The sequence below is a fragment of the Patagioenas fasciata genome, chromosome 2 (assembly GCF_037038585.1).
Source record: "Patagioenas fasciata isolate bPatFas1 chromosome 2, bPatFas1.hap1, whole genome shotgun sequence".
Classification (NCBI taxonomy): domain Eukaryota; kingdom Metazoa; phylum Chordata; class Aves; order Columbiformes; family Columbidae; genus Patagioenas; species Patagioenas fasciata.
Genome location: NC_092521.1, coordinates 70,116,866 through 70,135,240, shown reverse-complemented (window position 1 = coordinate 70,135,240; position 18,375 = coordinate 70,116,866). Strand labels below are relative to the sequence as shown.

General features: G+C 43.6%; 1 protein-coding gene across 2 annotated transcripts in view; it reads right to left on the bottom strand.

Annotated features, from left to right (window-relative positions):
* Positions 1–17,560, bottom strand: part of EPB41L4B (erythrocyte membrane protein band 4.1 like 4B) — a 184,578-nt gene extending 167,018 nt beyond the window's left edge. The window contains exon 1 of one of the 2 annotated variants that reach the window (XM_065830950.2): positions 17,166–17,560. In XM_065830950.2, coding sequence (XP_065687022.1) covers positions 17,166–17,453 — 288 coding nt within the window. In that variant the 5' untranslated portion in view covers positions 17,454–17,560. The remainder of the gene's footprint in view (positions 1–17,165) is intronic. The other variant, XM_065830951.2, reaches the window with a different exon arrangement.
* Between the last annotated feature and the right edge of the window lie 815 nt (positions 17,561–18,375).

Below are 18,375 nucleotides of genomic sequence, written 5' to 3'. Positions count from 1 at the left end.
TGTAAGAAGTCACTAATACATACTTAGAATATCTAGAACCTATCTAGATTAGTTGTAGTACAGATAGAATAATATTTTAGTAAGTTATCAGCTTTGTCTGTGCTTCAGCACTACTGTTGACCAAATTCTTCATGGCCAGCTTCATGTAAAAAGCTCTACATTTTAATTTAGGTTTACTGAGCGTTCCACAAGGAAAACTCATCTTTTCCACCCCACAAGGTTATCACAAGACAGTCACTTCAATACAATAAAGAATGTCAAAGCAAAAGGAACTTTGTACTGTAACACTGCAATAGCTTTAGTCAACTTCCAGTATTTGTGTAAGGTGAAATTCTGCTTCTAGAACAAAGTCCAGATAAAAAAGCACTACAGCTAAATCAATTTCCTCAATTGCATGCTAGTCAAGAGGCTTTGAATCTACGGACTATGTCTTATGTTTTTGTAGTTTATCAGTTCAATGAAGACCCCATTTCTCTTGCAGACAGTGTTTCAGATCCCATTTTGTCCAGTATAAAATTCAAAATTTGCTCCTGAAGTACATCTGCGGCAGTTTCCAGGGGCTCCCCAGACAAAAATCCCTACAGAGGAATCCTGAGGATGCAGAAAGAGCAGTCCAGAGTCATACCAAGAAGCCCGACAGGACAAGCAACTGCTGCTCCCAACTCCTCAGAGGACTACAACAGTGCTCCACTCCTGTGGCACCCGTCACACTACAGGCATGCCCAGAGCTGCTGACGTAATCCAGCAAGCTCATGGGAACACAAGAGCAAAGGATTTGGCAACTCTTTCCTGGTGAAGCACGCTACAGGAGCGGACTCTTCTGTTTTAAGATGGAGGCCCAAACTGGCAATCATCCTGCAGCTGCTGAAGAGCTGAGTGCTCTCTGCATAGTGTGTGCTCCCATGACTCTGCTAGAGATCACCATCTCCTCCACAACACAGAACATACACTTTTACCTCAGTCACTGCAGTGTCATATCTCACAGTTTAAACTTGTATCTGGTTATTCAACAGACAGGCTAAGATACAGACATACACACATTCCTCTGCTAGTTTAGTCACAGAGCAAGACAGCTGAAGGCAATAATGTCTTGAGCAACCTCCAGTAATCTTTCTACAGCAGTTTATCAAAGCCTCAAGTCTTTCTGTTCAGAAGAGGATTACAGACATTGTCACCTTACTACCCACATAGTAAAACATGTCCAAAAGATGCTTTAGGAGCATCACAAGAGGCGCAGTAAATGCCTGATGCTTAAAAAATAATAATAATAAAAAAAAATCAATTTTAAAATTGGAAAGTTTCACCCATGAACACTAAAACCAGCACCTCTCAGCTCTCGGTCGGTATGCATTCACCCTCCAGCTTCCCAAACCAGGAAGGCAAAGTGATCTCCCTCACCCTTGAGTTGCAGCACAACTCCCTGAATGCACATGTACTCTGTTTTCTCAAGCATTTTGAAAACTGGATTTGTTTCACAAGCCATCAGAACAGCACAACTAGTTGGTCATGAGAAAGTAAATACCGAAGCAAAACTTTGTTTCCTTGGTTTCCTCCTTAAAAAAAAAAGTATGTTTATTCAAATGTTTAAAATAGTTGTCATTCTAGTTGAAACCTGTCTTTCTAATGTATCTTGTGGATTTGGAGCTAACAGAATATTTTCCACTGGAACTTTTTCAGCGTGATTCAGAACTGTCCATTTGTGCTCTCAAGACATAAATTATCTTCCACCTGCTTCTTAAAAAGTGTTGGTTTAGATCATGTTCTTAAACAAAGTTTCTTTCCATAAATGTGATAATTTAATTGTTAAACTTTGTAAGGTAAGTTTGGAAAACGCAACATGAAGTTAAACTCATCCACATTTCAATTTCCAAGTGAGAGACTAAACTAAACATAACTGAGGAACTAGAAACTTCAGCTTGAATTTCTTACCTTTCCATTTTAGTCACAATCAAGAATTACTGAACTTGTACTAGCAGCAAGACTCATTTCTGGAATATCTACAAATAAAGATATACAATTAAACTGAGACCACTTGAATTTTATGGATCAATGACAGGTTAGGAATCCAAGCTCTGCTCAATGAAATGTCATTTCCTTCAACAGCATAGTCATCTTTCACCTCACCTGAAGCCAGCCTCAAAGCGATAAGGAGTGTAGAAGTACTCCGTCACAAGATTATCTGCATCAAAGAATGAACACCAGAAGATCTTTTTGGCCTTGGTTCTATTTCAAACTCCACAGATGGAACACAGAAGAAGGTGACCTTCTCTAAAACTCCTAGAATATTTCTAATGTCAGTATCAGCTTTGTTTAGGTTCCAAAAATAAAAACTAGAGACAGCTGGGTCAAGTCAGCAATAAATTAAATAATAGCAGCATAATTTGTACAACTCATGATGGTTTCAAGAAAATGAAGTCTCATAAAACAAGTCTTTTCCTCCATACGACTGCACACTTATTTGATAGGGGCAATAAGGAAGCTTAGAATATGTTTCTGTAGCATGTCTGACTTTGGCATGGATGAGTTCTCACAGATCAAGCTTGAGCTACTTGCCGTGATTTCTATCACTAAACCACACCACTGCAGTAACTAAGCATTTCTTGTCCCGTTCATACTGATCTGTCTGACTGTAGTGGGGCAGACAAGGAGCACTCACACAACTGAGCTATAAGAGCACTAAGTACGTGAATCAAACCATTTCTAAAGTGATTATTTATACCCTCAAGGCCCAACTCAACAACACAGCAGCTTTTACAGCACTTCTGCCTTAAAGATTTCCTGTGCGCTTGTCAGGTTTTTCCCTAATGTTTGGTCTCTTATTTATGCCTTATCTTTAACAAATCTCTGACATTCAATGCTGCAAAAGCATATTACAGAGTGAAACATCCCTGGATCTGATCCCTGACCTGGTTTTCAACACAGTGACACAAACAGCTGAAAAGGCAGGTATCTGCCTGCAGCACCAGGATGGGAAGAAGCCAAGAACTCTTTGAACTCATATTGACCATGACACACCTGTACTCTCAAAACACAGCCTACGAGACAGTCCAGCAAAAGCAAGCATAAGCATTCCGAGGATAGATATGTGTAGTCCAAGACAGGCAGATTTAAAAAAAATAAAAATAAAAAAATCAGGAAGGGAAAAAGGGAACAGAGCCAGCAACACTGTCAGGGCAATCCTGAAGTGTTCTGCTCACAGTCAACCAACAGACAGTATTCCCTGGGAGAGAACTAATAAAATTGCTCCTGCTGAACTCTTCAAAACTGGCACGGTAGCAAGAGACAACAGGCCTTGGTTGTACACACTGATTTCCATCTCTTGGGGACAAAGAATTGCATCAACACGCTGTAGCACACACACACAAAGAAACAGAAGTTTCACACTAAGACAGGGGTATCAAACTCATTTTCACCAGAGGCCACATCAGCCCGGCGGTTGCCTTCAAAGGGCCAAATGTAATTTTAGGTCTCTATATATGTAAGAGTAGTTACATTTATACAGTCCTATATTTGGCCCTTTGAAGGCAACTGCCGGGCTGATGTGGCCCCCAGTGCAAATTAGTTTGACACCCTTGCACTAAGTCAAAGACAGTGTCCTGGATTTCAGCAGCACTAAGAACTCTGGTGTAACAACAGAAGAACAATCGACCATGAGCTCTCAGTATAAAACTGCAGCCAAGAAAGCAAACATGAGACTTCAATGCATAACAAGGGAACATTAAGTAAGGAATAATGCAATTTCATGTAACATTCAGCAAACCATTCTAACAACATTGCTGTGCCCAGCTCAAATGTCTGCACACTATGCAAAAAGTCAGCAAAGAGCTACAAAGAATAATTAGAAGTCTGAAATGCATCTGTAAATAATTTTTCATTTTATCTATTTAGACAATCAAAGATAAGACTAAGAGGTGGCTTGCATGAGAGTTTCACATACCTTCATGTGGACAATGTTTCCCCATAGTCCCAGGACTTTTCATTGTATGCCTGCTCAGGTACCAAGACTGGGGATAACAGGGACCATAAAAATAGCAGATACAATACAAGACCTTTTATTCTGAAGAGTCCATGTACAACCTGAATAAGTAACTGCTTCTCATTAAAGACTCTTAGAAGCAGACAAACTAATGAGATCCAATGAGAGAGCTGATGCTAAAAGGTGACAGGTTTAAAACACATTCTCAGAAGAAGTTATAGGGACTGATCAGGGAAGGAGAACAGATTGAGTGTTCACAATGATCCTTTTCTGACCTGAAACAAAACTACAGTTCAGAACCTATTCATTTACTAGGCAACCATATGACTAACTCTCCAATACAATTTCAAGAGCGACAGTACAAATGATGTCTAGGGAAAACAGTCAGTTGACTTCCATTTAACATCATCATAACAGCCTTAAGAAAATATGTTAAAAGGAGGAACAAATGGGAACAGACACAGCTGGAAGCTCTACTATCCACTTACCCAAAACAAACTTTCTTAGTTGGCAAATGCAGGAGTTCTACTGAAGTGGTGATAAAACTGCCAAGGCTTCAGAGAGAGGAGAGGCATAGGGGAGGAAGGAAAAAAAATACAAACAGGCAACAATAATAATATTAGTGATTTTCTGCAAATCATTCTAACAATTCCCTTTGAAAAATAATTGCTTGTAAAATAAGAAGTCCCATTAATATGTATAAGTTTGTATTCATTTAGTCAGGCCATACGAAAACTGTCTCCCTCCCTACCTACTCATGCACAAAAGCAGAAAAAGTGTGTCATAAATCCTAGCCACCTCAAACATCAATTCCATTCCTTACTGCCACCAGGAACTGTCAGTCTCACAAGGGCTTCTGAGATACAAAAGTTGCTTTGAATAGCACCATAAATTCATTTAGCTCTGAAACCAAAGCTTCATGCTTGCCTCCTGGCACTAACTATAGTGCCCGTTTCTGCATTTATAACTTATCCTTTAGCTATAAAACCACTCCAAGCTCATTAGCACTGCAGTTTATGTCCACATATAGGACAGAAACAGAAGTATTCTCCAGAGCACACGTTCCTCATCTGCCCTGCATCCACCCTGGTTCATGTCTCAAGGAACTTCCACTACCATTTGTGCAGAGGCAGAGGTTATCCAAGTTTGGAATTTCACAGAACACGAAGCAAAGCAGGTGACAGTCTTGGAAGTAGACAAAGCAGTCACATCTTGTCCCTCTGGAACTGCACTGAATTCATATTTTGCCTTCAGGGGCATTTGTTCAGCATCACAAACTGCTCTTGCATTGCACCAGAGTCAGTCAACTAACCGGCTGCTTGTTTCCAATGAGTGCTTTCACTGTATGTACAAAACCACAGAAACAAAAGAACAACTTCATTCTCCATCTCACCTGTCTTAGCTCTGCAATGCAAACAGACTATTGCACCATTTTACAAACCAGTATGAAAAGTTGGCAGTTTTCTAAGACTCACAAAAGGAAAGTGAGAGAAAAGCTTTCTTCCCAGATACATACCAGCTCTTGGAGTCTGACCCAAAACTCCTGCAGGAAAGCAGGCGGCACTGCTCGGGGAGCTGCTCTCTCTAGCAGGCCTAGGATTTTTCATGGGATCTATATTTGGTAGCTCCTGCAAGTCATTTAGTGCTGCCCTAGTCTCGACAGCCTTATCCTGTTATTGAGGTTAGTGCACATGCAATAAAGAGGAATTTGTACTCCTTAAATATTGCCCTATCTTCCTTGCAACCTAGCCATTCATTTGCCCTGTAGCTTGCAAGAAACAGCTTTTCCAAACGCCCTGCTGAAGATTTTGGCATTACTTAAAAGCTCAATTTGCCTTAAATTAAGAAACAACTTTTTATTTCAGTAAACAGTAGGATGTCTTGGGAATCCTGAAAGCAAAATAAACGAAGCTCGTTTTGAGGGCTGTCCTTCAAGATAGCACTCGCACTTCAGCTTGCCACTTTCAACAGCTCCTGAAAGTCACTCTCAAGTCATAGAGGTTCTTCAGACTCTTTTCTCTTCCTAGAAACCTTTGAGCACTCAGCTTACTGAAACATTTGTGAAAGTTCTCCATTCCTGGTACCACACAAATGCTGAGAAACCGGCAGTTTTAACAGGGAAAAAAAAATCTGCTTTCTGCAACAGATTTTTGATGACCAATGTTTTCTGTTTATGAAAGATGACATTTTTGCCTTGTCTGACAATTTTTTCAGATTATGATCATGCTGGAAATGTTATCAGATGATACATTTCTATCAAAGATGAAATTATTCTAGAAGAAATATTAATACTTTTATCAGTACCTAATACCATAACATGCAGGGGGAAGAAATCAAGGTCCCCTTTCCTGGCCATAGCCATATTTCTAAAAGCAAAATCTTTGCCAAAACAGCTGAATTTTTTAAAAAAGTACACTGTATGACCAAGTTATAAACTAAAATATGCAGGGTGTTTACTATGAAAATACATCAGAATCCAAGCACAGAAACTGGAAAATGAGAATATCTGCCAGCAAGTTTCAGCAACAGCAAAACCCACTTGTTTTTGTTTCACAGCACTAATTTTTTCTAATCTACTCCCCTCTGAGAAATGCAGTCACCAGCTTCAGTCTATTTTTTGCTAGTATACAGACAAATGCTCGAATTCTCTCTTCATTTTCCCCATACTTCGTAAACACCTTTATTTTTAAAGCCAGAAATGATGCATCAGGAAGGTTTTACTATAGGATAAATTTATAATGCAAGTCATGCATTAACAAGCTACACAGGAAAAAAGCAATTGTAAGCAACATCAACAAAAGAAGGGATGGCTCAGAGCATTCAAGAGAAAAAAGTGAAAGTGGTGAGTAACCTCAGCTTATTTCCAATTCTAAATTTAAGAACGCTCTAAAAATATATGTTGTGCAACTGACCTCCTAAAATATATTAAACACCTTTTCATGAACTACCAAAATCCATCAACTAAAACAAATTTTCCTCTCCAAGCGCCTACTGTTTGCAACAAAGTGCAGCACGTATTTTGATGCTGCAAAGGCTCCCTCCATTTTCACACCTAAAAACAAGGGTTTGATTCTCTGTTTCACAAGTTTTGTAACTGTTCACCCAACAGAGAAAAACCAACTGCGAAATATTGTATGAGAGGAGGGGAGCGAAAGGAGAAAGAGCAGATATACAGGCAGATGACAGGTTAAGCCAGGAGTAGTTACATTTTAGGAGTAAGTTACATTTATACAGTCCTAAAATTACATTCGGCCCTTTGAAGGCAACTGTGAGGCTGATGTGGCCCCTGGTGAAAATGAGTTTGACACCCCTGAGTTAAACTATCAGCTTAAAGTAGAAAAGGGAAGTGCTACAGTCGGCATTTAATGGCTTCACCGGCTTCTGTAAAAGGAATAAGCAATCTCTGCTATCTTAGTAAGCAGGTCCCCGCATTAAAAAGAAAACCCATCAAAATTAACATCTTCTAACGAACTGGAAGAGCAGAGCTCCAAGGTGCAGCACTGGGCACACATGGAGCCACTGTGCAGCCAGGTAAGCTGAGCTCCAGCTACCAATGGGGCCTCCACAGGGGAGGCTCACAGGCTCAGGAGCAGCCATGGAGCAGGGCTGGGAACACAGAAAGCAGATGTCGGGAACAAATAAGAAAACCTTCTGCCACCCTCTCTTCATTGCTGAACAGCAGGGAAAGAAAAAGAAAAACTGAATCAAGCTCACTAAATGGAATAGCAGAACGAGGGAGGAAAATAAAGTCTTCTGCACAACAAACAAGTTATATTGCTGCTCTATTAAATCAGCTCTTCCCTCCACAGAGCTGCAGCAGGATTTCTGAATTCACACAGACAGATAATCATCATCCAAAGATCACAACATCAGAGAAGGCAACGGGACTTTACACTTCCAGGGTGCTGCCTGTCCTAGGGATACGACCTATTTTGAAGAATGCCACCGCTCTTCACTTATTTGCTTAATTCAAAGAGACAACAGACTCATCATTCATCATCTCTCAAAGCCAAGCACTCATGGAAGGTTCATTATTCAGGAAGAATTTCTACTCAGTAAGTACCCTGAATACAAAACCTACAATACTGAGTGAGGATCCAAATCTCTGCTGAAGCAACACAACAATTGTACAGATTACTGGCATTTTCAGATCTTCTTATAAAAATTGAAGTTCTTGGGTTTGATCTTTTTACATAAATTTAAGCTCTTAATTTAAAAATCATACCATATCACAGCTCCAAGAATCACTAACGAGGTACAAAAGAGACTTATTTAATTGAGAGAAAACACACTTGACCAATTCTGGATGGGAACAATGGAGAATAAGGTAAAATTTAATAGAACTGCTCCTTTTCTCAGAAAAGCTGTAAACTTTCAATCGCACAATTAAAGCAGGTAACGTTTGGACATTAATTCCTTTTCTTTGGACTTAACACCAACAAAAAAAATAAAGATGTGATGCAGTTAGCATGTTTATTTTATCCATCGATATTAAAATGAGAATTTGTTCACAGCCTAGGAAAATGTTAAAGCTTAACACAGCCAACTGAAACTGCATATTATCTAATATCTAATCTACAAGACTGTCACATAGTGAAATGTACACAGTAAGAAACTTTTAAGTTAAAAATGGGAAAAGGTTTCCCTGTTTAGTCTCAGCTTAGGTAGAAAAAGAAACAGGTGTTTTCCCAGTCAAGACTGCTAAGCTACAAAATTCCTCTCAAGCTTACCTTTATTTTGTCATATGTATTTATAAAACACCAATGAAAATAACACATACAATCAATTCCGTAGTACTATGAAGAGCTACTGTGAAAAGCATTATTTTCAAACAGCCACAAAATAATTCATTCTTGAGTATGTTGCCCTTTGAAATAATGTTTCAGTCTACAGTAATTTAATTATAGGTCACAACCTCACAGTTGTAATACTGCTTTTCTAATTGTGTGTTTGATACTGTATGTTCATACAATTCCAGGTACTTCAACAGAAAGGACGTATGCTCTGCACATATTTGTGTAGCATTATTTGTTGTACTTCGTGTACATTAAATTGGATCCTTTGTTAGGATTTCCAGTCTCTATTTTATCACATAAACTGTACCACATGTATTAAAATCATGAAATACAGTAACATCTCAATTCAATGTGTTTGTCAGTATACTAAACAAACAAACAAAAACATTTGGTATTTGTTTGGATAAATTATCTGTGGTTCCATAACAACAAGGAAGGGAAATAACCTGAATTTGTACAGATCAAAAACATATACAGACAATATAAATTAACTCTTAGTAGTTTTCATGCTTTGTAGGTGGAGTCTGAATCTGAAACTTCAACAAATATTTCACAATATAGCTAATGGTCCAGGACATATTTAAATTGACGCACAGAAATAAACGGAAATACTAAGTCAAATGAAGAGCAGATGGTCACTCTAAACACTTCATTACCCTTCAACTCTTTGATTTCTAATGTGGAAAGAATAAAAGAACATTAACCATAGTCTGCATTGGAACACAAGTACAAAAAAAAAAACAAACCCAAGTGTTTCTCAAGTAATTTAAAATACTAACCCAGCAACACTGTATGTACAGTTAACAGTTGTTGACTTCATCCTCCTAGCAAAATGTAAAAGTAACTATTTGTACTTAGACTTCACTTTGCAAAGGCTCTACAAATTCAGTGATGTGTATGTTCTCCCTTCCCTCAACCTCCTCCCCACACTATTTGTTGCCTCATATGAAACCATGCCATTTTAAAGTGAGGAGATTTAACCTTTGGATTAACTATTTTACCAGTCGCTACCAATGTTCCCCTAATGTCTGCTTTACAACTGGGAACGCTCAGGACAACTGGTCACCTGCACCATTTGTGCAATGACACAGACATTTCACTCATCAGGCCAGCTAAGCCAGCCTCAGACCTTTCACGGTTCAGACCCCTGGCCACAGCTGGGAAAACGTGTTTTTCTGGGGAAGGAACAGGACTAGAGAGCGTTTCAAACTTCTGACAACTGCAGGGAACCACAAAAATGATCAAAACTGGTAGGAGGGAAAGGGACAGAGAAGTATGCTTGAGGTCCAAAGCAGAAGGAAGGAAACTCCTAGTGCTCGTCAAAGAGATTCTCCGTGGCGAACTGTTCCACAGCTTGTGTGGCTGCTCCTGGGATGCGAAGAAAACTGCATTTACAGATAGGAAAAACAGAGTGGGAAGAAAATAAACAAAGAAACAAACATACACATACAAAACTAAAAAGTACAGAAAATTGCTCAGGGAGGAAACTCCAAAGGGCGGGTGGGAATAGGTGAGAATTTAAAAACAGAAGCCGTGAATAGGGAAATGCACGTATGCTTGGAGAAGGAGCAACATAGAATGAAGTCAGCCTCTTGGAGATGGTTACAGGAAGAGATACTTAGAGAGGGGCTACAAGCAGAAGCCCAAGGAAGCATCTGAGGAAGGAAAGCATCCATAGAGCACCAAGACTAGAGATCTCTGCCCCCTGTCTGTTTCTGTAACGAACTGGATAGACAAGATGTGCCATGCTTTCTATACCATTTCTAGTTTCTTCAACATTTCAGCCTTTTTCTTCCTATATTACCTTCTGCAATCCAAACAAAACCTCCATTGTAAGAACTTTTTTACAAGCCCGGACATTCTATTTCCTCTTCAGGACCACTACAGAGAGCCTGAATCTACATGTCTGCTACCCAGCAACCTAGTCTAGAAACACAACCACTGGGGAAAAACAAAACAAACACCCCAACAAACAAACCCCAAACAAACAACAACGAAACCAAACAAACAACCCCTCACAATACCACACATATTAGGTGTACACTGTTTACAAATAAACACATTTTCTAACTGTTCTGAAAGCTTCCTTCTTATTGATCATCTCCATTCAAATCCATGGTTTCTCCAGTGTTCATGATTGCACAGTTAAGTCTGGTGCAAGCAGTTGCTACTGAAACACATTTTTGTGCTAACAAGCCAGCCACATTGACATTTCCCATGGTTACTTTCCTAAGCATAGCTGTGTTCTAGTCCATTGTAAAACCGCTTCCAAAAGAATGCATACAACCACCTTATCTTCTCCCCATCTCTTCAAACACATAAGCTCTCCATCAAAGAATCAGTACCAGGTGCTCATACTTTTGTCTTTGCAGTACACTGCTCTCATCATCGGCTTTCTCCCCCTCACTGGTTGTCAGCTCTTTGCAGCAGTGATTCTGTTATCCTGTCTATCTGTATTGCACTGAAAAATGGTATTGGCTTCCATAAATAACTAATGGAACTCACAAGCAGAATTTATCTAACATATGCCAAAACAAAATGCTGTTCATTGTCTCCCCCTTTTACTATGTACTGTTAAAATGTCTTTTATCTGCTGTAGATTTATTGGGCACATTTGCTGAGAGTGTCAAGCATCTAAAATTCCCTCTTCTCTCTCAAGAACCTAACCTGAAGCACAGGTGCACTCACATGTGCACACTCCATCTCATTTCTATTTCTCTGGGGCTGCGTATGTCCCTGATTCTGTATATGATTATGCTATGGATGCTTTTCACACAGCTTCAGTATACACAGCAATGCATCAAAGTATATTGTACATATGTAACATAACTAAAGGCTACTGCCAGAGGACCACACATGGAGTTTTAGCTACAGTTACTTGATCAGAGCTGTAAGGTAATGAACAGACATTTCAACATGAGCTGCAGAAGCAAAATACCCCCTTCTGAAAATGGAGCTTGGTCAGTTTATGAAGGGGATTACAGGTGCTGGTGCCCACAGGAGTTTGGGAACATAAGAGGCCTCTCCAGTGCTGTGAACGTGCTTTTAAAATTCAGAGTACTTGCTGGAAAATGTTACGTTGTTCAAAGGTAACTTCTTCATAAAGAAGGCATATTATCAAATTCATAAGTGATAAAAGCTTTAAAGAATAAAAAAATCCTCTCCCACATCTAATGTAAAATATATATATATTTGAGTGGAGGTAATACCTCAGTTAGGAGACTCCAGAGAATGGCTTGAATCCAAGTGTTTACAAACACACGTTTGTGCATTTCCATGTGTGATGGAAAAACAAAGAAAAAATTAGTTGTACTTCTCTCCCGATAAATATAACTTTAGAAAATCAAACACACCAACCAATAATCACAAGACAGAGATGACTACTCAAGAGTTAATTTCATATTTACATTTGATGTAAGCATAGAGGCCAGATAGCAAGTTTTGTTATGTTTGTCTTACTCCAACAAGAAAGGGATACAATATAGAAGATTAGAGATTAGAAAAATGTACTGAAGAACATTTACTATCCCTATCCTGAAGTGTTTCCATAGCAGCAGAAACAATTATAAACAGATACACTAAAGGAAGGCAAAGAAATAATACAAAAGCTATCCATCTGAAAACAATCCATAGATTTGACTTATTCATTAATTTAATCATTAAACATCACGTATTTTATAATACATTGCACACATCTTTGTAATGATGCAAACATAGCAACACAGAAATTTATGAGAGCAAGGGGATTTTTAGAAAGGAGTATTGATGACAGGCAACACATTGTCAGCTGCGGCTTCACATCACAGAAAATGTAAGGTATCCCGTATATGCTTTGCAGGATGAGGACTTCCATAGTTGAGTAAACTTACATGAGATCAAACAAACACAAGAACACCGTACATGTATTTATTCTCCTCCCCATCCTCCCCCATCATATCACAGAATACTGCTTTCAGTGGCATTAAGAACAAGGATATTAATTCCTGCTACTCTGGACAGTCCCACTGAATAGCCATCTTTCATATCCTCCCTTTAAGCTTTTGTAAGATGCAGTGAATTAAAAATCAGAAAGTCAGTTTTTAGAAATGCCAGCAACCATGTCTTAAAGTCAACAAAAATTTGGCTCATCCAAAATCCTAACTCGAGATTCATCTATAGACTATTCCATGTACATATTAACTAGCAGGCATCATCATCGCTGCATAAATGTCAATGCTCTTTCCCCGCATTCTTTATGTAAGAACACAGCGTCATCCATAACCGGTTTTTTGTTCAAGTCATGAGTCCTCTGGAGAAACAGGAGGAAGATTATTTTGACAGTAGTGAGCAAGTGACCTTCCATCTACCTACAGCTGAGTTCCAAAATCTAACAGCCTCAAATGGAAGCAAAGATGCAACACAAAAGATACTAACCAGGTTCTCAATGGTAAAAAGAAACACACCGATATCTATGTGAGAGGGAGGAAAGGGTCATTTCTAATGTAAGTATTTTCCTCCTTGCATCAATTCTTATAACGAGATTTCAGATGTGCAGACGTGGTGTCAGGTCAAGAGGAAGTAACGACACCATTTGTGCTGCCCTTCCCATGGGAAATCACCCAACAACAACAGAACTGGTGAACTGCCACTCACTCCTATACAACAGCTCCAGCCTTAATAGCATCCCACATTCAATACAGGGCCCTGAGGAACTCCTGGGTTTAAAAAGCCACACAGTACATTATTCTATTTAGAAAGAATACTTTCAAAGTACATGATTCTTCCCTTAAGAGTAAACAAAAAAGCCAGCATCACTAAGCAATCCTTGAAATTTCATGCAAGACGCTGAGTATAGAAACTATTATCCGGGGGTATCTGCAGCACTCAGAATAACTTAATGTTGACATTTGTATGGCAAAAGCTGGGTACGAAACAAGTTCAGGAAAGCTAGAGGACACCTTTAAGTGAAAGCACACACAGCATCGTGGGAGGGCAGGAGAGCAGGCGGGGCAGTCCAAGGGCAGAGGACACGCGATAAAAAGAATAAAGTGCAAATGCCCCAGGAGAGAGTGGGTGTGAAAATGCAGATAGAAAACATTACTATGCCCACAATATTGCTGTACAGCCTAGAAGGACAAGCTGAGGAACGACTCTGAGATCAGGATAGACCTCTACTTCTGTTACCATCATGAGCGGACAAGAGCTTACCAGATGCATGGTTTCTACTACGGATACTGTCACATAAATGCTAATCTTAACCCCAAAGACAGTTATCAACCTACTGATGTAGGATTTATTTTTCCAACACCATCACCAGCCCCCACATATGAGACAACACTGTGGCAGAACCCGATACATTTAACCCAGATAAAACTTTCAGGGTTTTAGCTTTACTTGAATATTAAAAATAAAACAACAACAACAAAAAGTCAACTAAAATCCTGAAACTTTTTCCTACATGTACAGCTAAAGTCTTCCCATAGTCATGTCTTTTCTGCCAATACTCCATACAATAAACAGACCCTGTAGTCCTTCATATCTAATAAACCTTTCAATTATTTTTAAGTGAAGCCTTAGCAGCCTAAAAATTTGTAGTTACAAGAGTATCACGTCCTAATATCAACAAGTTCCCTTTTCCACTGGAAAGACCACTGGGGTGTAACATTAGCAAGCAGTAAGAACAGCACATATTACAGATGCCAGTAACTCCTGAAAGAAGTGCTTGCGAACACAACCAGCGTCACAGTGAAGACCTCTGCAATTATCTACATACTTCATGGGTAAGCTGCTCACTGGTGATGAAGCCCACACTCCCTTCTTTTCCACGACATTTGAGCTGAAATGGAGAAAAACAACCACACACTATTTTTTTTAAGTGGAAAAGATGTTACTCAATTCATTCATCTTAACTAGTAATGTACCACAGCTTCTGAGTATTTAAACACGTTCTGTTTCAAACTCTAATCCCATAAAATCTAGAGCTGCAAAGCCCAGAGAAACTTTATCGATCAACTTCTATAAATGGTGCAACGCCTCTTTCAGTTTTGCTAATTCTCAGTGTGGGCGTTACTTTCTGTGAAAGAAAGGGAAAAAGCATGAGGAACAGATACGTAATTCAACAGAACAGTTTTTAATCCTCAAAACATTGACAGCTATTACGTGCTCCAGAGTCATCCGCCAGCCTACGGATTCCAGAGAAAAAAAAGACACCAACTTCTTACCCTGTCTTCGGACAAATGAACTACAACCACCACGTGTGCACATCACATTTTGAAAACACTGGCAGTCTAGGCTTCGTTTAGAGGTGAAATTCGAGCAGGAGTGCTCCACAGCTTCTTTACTGGACCAAGCAGATACTTCCATATACTTTCAATACTCAACGGCTAAGAAGAGTGCCACTACCTCATTTTCTGATGGTTTAAAAACACAGACCGCCTTAAACAGGCTCTCCAGCAAAAGCTGAACTCTGATAAACGAGCATGAGTACAACCTTAACCAAAATATTTACTGAGCTTATCTACATAAACCTCTATAAGTAAATCCTTAGTATGCTGATAACATTCATCAAGTCCTCTTTAAAAAAAGATTTGTGCCACGATGTTAGAAGGACTGCAGCAAGTTGTGAAGGAGATGTGAGGAAATATATCAGTATTTCCAATATCTGGAAGTGTGTGATCTAGCCTGCAAGGTAAGGGAGGCCAGATAACTGCAGCAAGTATCTCTAGGTGGCTCCATTCACATACTTCTATATTCACTTGTATGAGTCTTTACTGGATCTCTTTGGTTTCTCATAAGTAGAAACCATAGGGTTGTCAAATTGCATGTTTTAGTGAAATGATGCCAATATACACAGGTAAGTTTTAATATGAAAGCCACCTAACAAGATTCAAAAGGTACTGTGAAAAAAAAAAAGTCTTTCACACTATTGGAGATTAGTGAGCAATTTATCAGGTTGTTACACTCATTATTAGCAAGTTTCCCCACCTGCTTTTGTAGACCAAGCTTAATCGCTGATGATTAACTGGGTTGAAATGGAAAGACGATTAAATGTTTTTCAAATATGATAAACTTCCACAATTATTTCATGGGAAACTTGATTTTCAAGAGGCAGGGAAAAGGTCAGCCAAAAAGGACAGGTATTGCTATTTAGCAACTGTAGGAAAGAACGTCTGGCAAAACCCAAACTCTAAGCTAGTAATATACAATGCAACTTCCTTTAAGAGAAGAAAAAGGGCACACAACGGACTCTGGGGATACCGAAGTACCTACAAACGCCACCCCACTTCCCCAAACAGGCAAACACACGCAGCTCCGCAGGCCGGCACCGTCCCTTCCTCATTCCCCCAGCACAATGGCAAATGGGGGAAAAGTTAAGCGGCGGCACCGTCCACGCAGCCGCCCGAGCCACGGCCCCCGGTCCTCACCGTCCCCAAGGAGCCGCTGGGAGCGGCTGGAGGGCAGACGAACCCGCGGGGGCCGGGCGGGCGTGTCCCGGGGGTTACTCGGCACCGCCGCTCTGCACCCGGGTGTCCCTCCCCGGCACGGGGCGGCCGCTTGCCCGGGACAGGGGTAGCTCCTCAGGCGACCCCCGGCGGAGGGCAGCGCCGACGGTGCGCGGCTCCGCGTCTCACGCCCGAGGGAGGCCGCCGCGGCCTTTCCGCCAGCCCCGCTCGCCTGCCGCCAGCAGAGAAGCGCTGGGGGCGTTAGAAAACAAGAAATAGGCGGCGGAGCCCCCGCAGACCCCCGCCGCGGCGGTCACTGCGCGGCCTCGCCCCGCTCCCCCCCCTGGCGCTACAGGTACTGCCTGCGGGGATAGGGGCCGCCCCCGCCGGCTACAAGCCGGAGGACACGGAAGGCAAAAGCACCACTCCCCTGCAGTGGCTCCGGTCTCCCCCCAGCCCCTTTAACGCCGGCGGTGCCGTCGGGTGGGGGCCACGAGAATCGCCCCCCAGCAGCCAGGCACACACACCAGTAGCGCCCCGCACCACAGGGGCGGCCCCTCCTGGGAAAGGCGCTGCTCAAGGCATCGCTGCGGGGGGCTGTTTTTTGGCTGCGGCGGGGGAGGAGAGCAGGTGCCCGCCTCCACGTTCGCTCCGGGAAAAGGGACGCAGACGGTTTCAGGCGGCAGGAAGGGGGCGGGCGGCGGGGGGCGAGCGGAGCGGCGGTCATGACGGGGAGGCACGCCGCACACCTGGCAGCAGGTGCATGCAGGCGGGGACGCCGGCGAGGACGCCCGCGAAGGGGAGGAAGAAACTAGCGAGGCTTGTTCGGAGAACAGCGAATGTTGTGCAGCCGTGGGGGGGACGGGACACGCAGGTGCCTGTCACCAGGAAGGGGGCGACGATGCAGAGGAGGGAAGAAGGTAGATGCAAGCGCTGTTTCGCAGGCACGGGAGCCAAGCGCACGTTACTCACCGGCAGCTCCACGTTGACTTCGGTCCCGTCCAGGAGCAGGACGCGGCACTGCAGCACCGGCTTACTGCCGCCAGCCGCCGGGATGTGGACGGGGGCTCCGGCGCTGTGCACGACCCCTCCGGGGTGCGGCGAGGAGGGGAAGCCTCCCGAGCCGACGGCAGCGGCGGCGGCTCCTCGCAGCCCCCCGTCCCGCTCGTCCCCCTCGCCGCCGAGCCCACTTCGCCCGGCTCCTCGCCCGTAGCGCTGCATCGACCGCCGGCCAAAGGTCCTGCGCAGGAACCGCAGCATCCTGGGGGCGCCCTGCCCGGCCGCTCACACCCCCGAGCCCGCAGCTCCGCGCCCGGCCCCGCGGCGCCTCCCAGAGCAACGCAGCAGCGCCGCCCGCCGGGAGCCAGCCCGCGCCGGGCGCCGTCCGGCCCGCCCCTGCCGCCCGCTCCGCCCTCTGCAGCGCCGCCCGCCGCCGGCACGGCCCCTCCTGCCGTGCTGAGGCGGGTGAAGCAGAACGGCGGGCAGGGGGAGCTGCTGAGGCGGGCCACAGGAAGCCACCTGTGGTGGTGGCCGAGGTGGTGGCGGGTCCGGAGGGCGCTCCCTCAGCCCGCCGGCTTCCTCCGCCTTAGCTCAGATCGCCGCCGGCCGCAGCCCAGCAGCGCGATGCGAGGAAGCGCCGAGCCGCGCCGCTCCTCCTGCAACTGCCCCGGCTCCGCGGCAGGTGGGACGATCGCTCCGGCCGGTGGGGCGGCGTCTGCGCGGTGGCTGCCCCTCGCCACCGCCCCCGGGATACGACAGGGGCGGCGGGGAGGGGGCGCTCCCGGTCTCACCTGCGGAGCTGCGGGGCCTCCCCCGGCCGGGCCTGCGGCCTCAGGGCGCCCCCTTTGCTCCGGAATGCGGCCCGTCGGGACCGCCGCCGGGCCGCACACACACGGGGTCCGGGAGCGGTCCGTCCTTTACACCGAGCTCGCTGCTCTGGCCCCGCTGGCCCACGTTTGCCCCCTGTCTGCCGCATGCGGCCCTTGGGACGGGCCGGAAAAGGGCTGTGGGAAGTTAACAGCCAGTTAAGAAGCGACACGGGGTGGACGGCGAACTAACGAGCCCGGGCGCAGCCAGAAGGACACGTCCCGCATGTGCTGGGGAAGTCCGAAGCGGCGGGTCCCGAAGAGAGGAGGAGGGGAGCACCTCTCCGTTTTCCCCGCAAACACGGCTGCCCGGTGGG